Genomic DNA, 7135 nt, shown 5'->3' with positions numbered 1-7135 from the left:
GTCCTCTGCCCCACCCTATCTACAAATCAGAAAGTTGAGGCTCTGAGAGGCAGGGGCTGCCTAGATGTGGCAGAGTGGGGATTAAAATTTATACCTTCCACCCTCAATCGGGGACATGTTCTCAACCGTCCCTCCTCAGCGAGGCCCCTGGTTGCTTCCTCTTGCATCCTGATTCCCCATCTGCAACTGTTGAACTGATGAGTGATTTCCTTGTTCATGATTATCTTCTCTTCTAGACCATAAGCCCCATGAAGGCACAGACCTGGTTGGTCCAGTTTGCCAAAAGCCTGACACAGAGCCAGGGCCTGACAAATTCCTCTTCAATAGTTGCTGGAAGAGCTAAGACAATTTCAAAGAAACTCCAGTTAGTCACTGGCTAATGAAGTAGGTTCCTTTCTCCTCCAGAGAACCCACCCCCTGGGACTTTTTGGATTGTACTGAGCACCAGGGTCCCTCCTGCCCCTGGGAACACTGGCCCTGAGCAGCAGACAGCCTCATAAACACACTAGCAGCGCCAGGCTGGCTCTCACAGAAGCCCTGGAGAAGCATCTTAAGCAGAGAGTAAAGTGTGTATTAGGCTTAGATACCTTGGGAGTCAATGTTTAAAAAAACCTCACCAGTAATTGGAAATTGGCTAATCCCTTGCTATCATGAGGAGGTCCTGGAGGCCGGGGATGTGCTGGTTCCTCAAGCTTTATTTTGAAAGCTTAGAAAACAGGAAGTGACTGAGGAGGTCCAGAAGCTGCTGAGAATCCCTGCAGCAGCTGACTCCAAGTGGAAAGCGAGATGCATTTGGGTCATGTCCCTTCAAAGCATATTCACGTTTCCTGAAAAGTATGAATTTCATTATTAATAGCAACGATTTTTCTGGTAAATTTTGCTGAATATAAAAAAAGGCACAATTCCCAACTGTAGGGCTTTGATGAGTTTGCATAAACCAATCACCAGCCTCCCTCCCCACCTCCTGCTCCCCCAACCCTCCCCCCAACCCCTGCCCCGCCCCAGGGCCTCTCCTAGCCACTATGCCTCTTCCTGACAGTAACCATCACCCGACTTTTAGCACCATAGATGGGTGTTATCCAAAATGTCTGGAGCCTTGATTCCAGGTTCTCAAATTCGAACGCCCCCCCACAGGTATCCCTAAGATGGAAGCGCCTAGTGGGACTGTGGCCCCTGGGGACTTCCTCTGTGGGGACATTTGCCTATGGTTTCCAGGCAAAAATGCAGGCCCAGTGTCAGCAGGTAATTTGATCTTGCAAAAGAAGCTGGAAGTCTAGATTTTTATGTGAAATCATGATTACTGAATGTTGGCCACTCATGAAAATTTAACACCCTGTGGAGGCCAATTTCATCCAGGCCAAACAAAAGAAGCTCATGGGCCAAACCTGGCCTGCAAGCTGCTGGTGGGGGTGACCTTGAGGGACACTCCCCCCCTACCCAGGGCCTGTGGGGCAGAGGAGTGTGAAGACAGACCTCACACCTCCGAGGAGCGGTGACAAGGGCCGGATGGTGGGAGGCGGGGCCAGGGAAGGCTCTGGTGTGTGGAGCGATGTGTGACCACACTTGGAGGAACACACAGGATAAGTACAGCAAGGGCATCCAGGCTGAGGGAGGGAGGTGGGCGGGGGCCTGGGGGCCTGTCTGAGCCCAGGGAGGTCAGAGTGACGTAGGCCAGGCAGGCCCAGCCGCCTAGGACCTGCAAAGGCAAACTGAGGCATGTGGACTCTATCCTGGGGCCGGCAGAGGCACTGGGGAATTGCCTGGCTGTCCAGTGGCAACCCACTCCAGAGTGCTTGCCTGGGAAATCCCACGGACAGAGGAGCCTGGCGGGCTGTAGTCCATGGGGTCATAGAGAGTCATACACGACCAAACAACAGTGAGTGCTTAGGACTCGGTGCGTTCACTGCGGTGGGCTGGGTTCAATCCCTGGTCGGTGGTCCTGGGAGACAGGGTCCTTGACTCTGTCTAAAGAGGAGAGAACAGGGGACTTCCCTGGTGGTCCAGGGGCTAAGACTCTATGCTCCCAATGCAGGGGGCCTGGGTTCCATCCCTGATCAGGGAACTAGATGCCGCAACTAAGGGTTCTCATGCCACAGCCAAAAGTAATCCTGCATGCCGCAACGAAGATGGAAGAGGCCACGTGCGGCGACTAAGACCCGGTGCAGCCAAATGAAAAAATAAAGAGGAGGGGACAGGTGTGGGCCCACATTTCTGGCCTCGTCAACAAGCTCCAGCCCCACCACACCCAGACAAAGCCTCTCCTCCGCCAGACCTGAATCAGGCTCCTCTGAGCTCTCTGCTCAGCTATAGGCCTGACCTTGGGTCCTGTCCTTGGCCTGCCTACGTCAGTTTTACCAAGAATCCTACTGGCTCAGTTTAGCAAGTATCCCTCGTCCTCGAAACCTGATCAAGTCCCTCCTTCCCCACTCTGGAGCTCTTACTCTTCTTTAGCAGGAATCTTGTGGAGTCACTTTCGCCAGAATCCCTCCAGCCTTCAGGTTTCCTCCATCTGCTGACCCCCGCCCTCCTTGGCTCTAAATCCTCTATTGTTCTTGTATTCAGAGTTGAGCTTCATTTCTCTCCTGGGGCAAAACTCCTTTTGCAGCGGTCCCTGAATAAAGGCTGCTTTACTGCCTTATCAAGTGTCATGAATAATTTTTCTTTAACACCTGTCCATACCCAAGGTAATTCCAACCGCATCCCTATTTGAGGATAAATCCTATCCAAGGTGCTTGCTCTTGAGTTTGGGTTTTGTTTAAGGAAGGGTGTGTAGACCCAAGCAGCGGCTCCCTCCAGTGGCACAGACTCTATCCCCTTGTTCCATCTTCACTTTGAGTGCAAGCGTGTGTGTGTGTGTGTGTGTGTGTGTGTGCGTGAGCATGCACGCATGTGTGCTCAGTTGCTCAATCATGTCTGACTCTTTGCGACCCTATGGACTATAGCCTGCCAGGGTCCTCTCTCTCTCCATGGAATTTTTCAAGCAAGAATACTGGAATGGGTTGCCATTTCCTACGCTAGGGGAACTTCCTGACGCAGGGATCTAACCTGTGTCTCTTGCATCTCCTGCGTTGGCAGGCAGATTCTTTACCACCGTGCCCCCCAGGAAGCCCCAGACTATTTTGAGTGCAAGGCCCGGGGCAAAATCAGTGAGAACCGGGGAGCTAGTCCTGCCCCCTGTTTCCAACTCAGCTGCCCCACCTACGAAATGCTGTTCTCCCAGGACCTCCTGCCAAACCCCTCGAAGGCATCTTATACATCCCATCTCAGATCCTAGTGGATCTGCTTTTTTTTGGATGTGGACCATTTTAAAAGTCTTTATTAAATTTGTTACAATATTGTTTCTGTTTTATAGCGTTTTTTATTTTGGCTACAAGGCATGTGGGATCTTAGCTTCTCCACCAAGGGCTGAACCCGCACCCCCTGCCCTGGAAGGTGAAGTCTTAACCACTGGACTTCCAGGGAAGTCCCAGGATCTGCTTCTAAAATTGAAATAGATGCAGAACCCTATCGTCACTGCATGGTCTAGGCCACTGGCATTACTTGCCTGGTTTCACTCACTAGCCCCCAGCTGCTCCTTTCTTGGCCTTTTTTTTTTTTTTGTAATTTATTATTTTTTTTTGGTCACATTGCAGGGCATTTCAGGATCTTAGTTCCTCAACCAAGGATCGAACCCTTGCCCCACTCTGTGTTGGGTGCACAAAGTTGTAACCACTAGGCCACCAGGGAATTCTGCCTTCTTAATCCAGCATCCTGCGTGGTCCTGTTATACTCTGAGCAGACATCTCTCCTCTGCTCAGAACCTCCCCAGGCTCCCTCCCACCTCAGGGTAAACGCTGGAGTCCTTGTAACAGACTCCACGCACCATGACCTGTCCCCTCCCCCATTTCCTCTCTACTCTTCCCCTGTTGCTCTTCCCCTGCCCCCTCAGCTCCGACCATACTGCTCTCTCAGTTATCCCCTCCTTCTTCCTGGAACCTCTTTTCCTGGGATGTCTCCACAGCCAGCTCCCACCTTCCTTCAAACTTTTGCTCCCATGTCACCTTCCCTTGAGATCCCCTTGCAGCCCCGATTTAAAGCCACAACCTGCTACCCTCACCTCTCTGCACCTCCCTGCCTTGTTGTTCTCCCAAGCTCATGACACCTGCTGACTCTCCAACGTACTTATTACTGCCATCATGCTCTTTTCTCCTTGGTGCTGAGCAACCAAATGGAAGAGTATCTTAGAAATATCAGACCCTCTGTGCTTCCTCTAGGTATATCTTAAGAGAGTGTGGTCTCTGAGACATATGTCACCTGGGCTCTCCTCGCTTTGGACAACCACGACAGGGTTCCCAGCCTTTAGGTCCCTAAGCCCTACACATATGCACGTGCCACTGTCTCAAGCCAACATCTGAGGGATTGGTTTTCAAATGTGTACAGATGCTCCTCTGATGAATATTGTACAGCCGTTTAAAAGCGCTACTGAATTCCTTTTAGCTGCTTGGCCATGATTTATTTTCTCTGTCGACCAATACTCTCAATGCCACCATTATTGAATGGAAGTCCTCCTTCTCAAAGTAGTTGGGAACGCCTTGCCTAAGGCCAGAAAAGGGATCTAATAAACAAGTCTGGGGACCCTTGGCCATCCTTCATACGGGTTCCTGCCAGGAACATTGCCCACAATTACTCTCACCTACCCCCAGGCAGAATAGCAGCAGCTTCCAGGGAGCAGGAGCTCACTCATCAGAGTGAGGCAATTCATAATCCGTTAACCTTGAATTCTGCAAGTCCTGCCATTCCACAAGCTGGGGCTTGTGAGAGCTGTTCTCAGCTTGGGAGGAATTCAAATGAGCTCTTGCAAGCAACACGCACCTCATTGTTGCACATCCCGGGCGTCTGGGCACCGTGTGCTGTACAGCGTGGCCGGGGTTCAAGGAACGTGGTTATCTTAGAGCAGAGATACAGATGGAGTGCTCACAGTCAGACCATCCCACCTTGCACAAGAGATCCTGAGAAGGTCTGTGCAAATTTGATCTGATGATCTTGGTTCAGATGTTAATCATAATGTGTGCTAAGTTGCCTCAGTCATGTCCAACTCTTTGTGACCCCAAGGACTGTAGCCCGCCAGGTTTCTCTGTCTACCGGGATTCTCCAGGCAAGAATACTGGAGTGGGTTGCCATGTCCTCCTCCAGGGGATCTTCCCCACCCAGGGACTGAACCTATGTCTTCATTGACAGGCGAGTTCTTTACCACCAGCGCCACCTGGGAAGCACGTTAATAATACTGGCCAGCATTTACTGAGCACCTACTATATGCCAAGTGCTTTCTGCAGGCACAATCTCATCGCAACAGCCCAGTATTCCTCCCTGTTCCTCCTCCCCCCTCTTTTTAAAATAGATATGGAAATAGAGAGGTTTGGTAACTGGTTCAAGGCCCACAGGTGGTCAAGCCCCAGGGTTGCCTGATCTCCAAAGTCAGTATTCTTGACTTGTCTGTCCATTCCCAAACTTGAAGATTCTGGGTTGGCAGCCTCTGTGGGGCCACCCCTGTCTGATAACTGCAACAGGTTCCTGTCTGGCGTGGTATCTCCTTGGGTCATACTGCTAAGGATCTAGGCTGGGTGGGGATGGACTGCAAGGGAAAGCTCCATTTCTATATCTACCATTTGGGCACCTGTGTGGCTCATTCCTGGCGGTTCCATGCCTTGATAGGGAGGCTTCATTCTGCCGGGCGAGCCTGTCCTGTTGGTTCATACAACCCAAATCTCCGTAGGAGAGAGACCCCCCAGGGGAAGCACAAGCCCTTCAGACTATTGCATGGTGAGGTACCCCTCCTGATAGGTCCTGTAACTCCAGAATCAGTAATGAAGCATCTTTCCCAGTGGGTCCAGCAGCTTCCTTGGTGTGTGAAATCCTCAACTCTGCAGCTCAAACTCTTTGGGGATCCTTCCTGGGGTTCCCTCTTGGGGCGAGGGTGCTGCGGGCCCCTGTTCTTCGTGGGGACCCCAGCAGGCTTGCTCTTCTCTCTAGAGGGCGGGACCTCTTCGGTTCCTGCGCGAGATGACCCCTCCCGGCTGGTTTTGTGGCTTCACCTCCCTCTTTCTCTGAGAGCGCCTCTCTGGCACTCTTGCTTTTCAGACCCTCCAGTCGGGTGCGGGTCTCTCCCCGGCGCCCCTTCTCTGCCGGGCCCCCTTCCGCCCGCGCCCGGCGAGGGGCGCCCCCTCTCCCCGTGAGGGCGGGAGCCAGAACAGTGTCTCCGGCCGCCTGCAGGTGTCTCCCCACGGAGGGGCGCGCGTCCCTGCGCCGTGGCCGCTGCCAGGCGCCCGCGGCTCCTCGCCGAGGTGCACTCGCGCTCCGGGCTCCGGGTGCGCCGGAGCCGCTCCGCCGCCGCCCGCCCCCCGCGTTTCCCCGCGCGCCCCCCGCGCGCCGCGCCCCCACCCCCGGGGTAGGGGGGCGGGTCATGGGCCCGCGCCGCGTCCGCCGCCGCCCATCGCAGGCGCCCCAGCCCCGCGGCGCGGCGGGCAGCGGCCGCTGACGCGGGGCGCCGGCTGCCAACTTCGCGCGCGGAGCTCCCCGGCGGCGCGGTCCCGGCGGCGCGGGCGGCATGAAGACGAGCCGCCGCGGCCGAGCGCTCCTGGCCGTGGCCCTGAACCTGCTGGCGCTGCTCTTCGCCACCACCGCCTTCCTCACCACGCACTGGTGCCAGGGCACGCAGCGGGTGCCCAAGCCGGGCTGCGGCCAGGGCGGGAGCGCCAACTGCCCCAACTCGGGCGCCAACGCCACGGCCAACGGCACCGCCGCCCCCGCCGTCCCCGCCGCCCCCGCCGCCGGGAACGGCCCCCCTGGCGGCGCGCTCTACAGCTGGGAGACGGGAGACGACCGCTTCCTCTTCAGGAATTTCCACACCGGCATCTGGTACTCGTGCGAGGAGGAGCTCGGCGGGCTCGGTGAGTGAGCGGCGGCGCCCCGGGGCTCGGCTCCCGGCTCCCCCGGGGCTGCGCGCTCCCTCCTGGCGCTGGGGCTGGGGGCCCCGCGCCGCCGCTAGGACGCCGTGCCCCGCGCTCCGCAGGCTCGGCCGGCCCAGCGTTCCCGCGGGGAGCGCGGTGGGCAGGTTGCCGGATGGTGTGGTGGTGGTGTCTGTAAGATGCTGGGCTTT

At 55.6% G+C, this 7135-nt stretch overlaps 1 protein-coding gene across 2 annotated transcripts in view; it reads left to right on the top strand.

Annotated features, from left to right (window-relative positions):
* The first annotated feature begins 6504 nt into the window (after positions 1 to 6504).
* Positions 6505 to 7135, top strand: part of GSG1L (GSG1 like) — a 252582-nt gene continuing 251951 nt past the window's right edge. The window contains exon 1 of one of the 2 annotated variants that reach the window (XM_024984779.2): positions 6505 to 6926. In XM_024984779.2, coding sequence (XP_024840547.1) covers positions 6584 to 6926 — 343 coding nt within the window. In that variant the 5' untranslated portion in view covers positions 6505 to 6583. The remainder of the gene's footprint in view (positions 6927 to 7135) is intronic. The other variant, NM_001192728.1, reaches the window with a different exon arrangement.

This window comes from Bos taurus, chromosome 25 (assembly GCF_002263795.3).
Source record: "Bos taurus isolate L1 Dominette 01449 registration number 42190680 breed Hereford chromosome 25, ARS-UCD2.0, whole genome shotgun sequence".
Classification (NCBI taxonomy): Eukaryota; Metazoa; Chordata; class Mammalia; order Artiodactyla; family Bovidae; genus Bos; species Bos taurus.
This window is presented reverse-complemented; position numbering and strand designations above follow the sequence as displayed.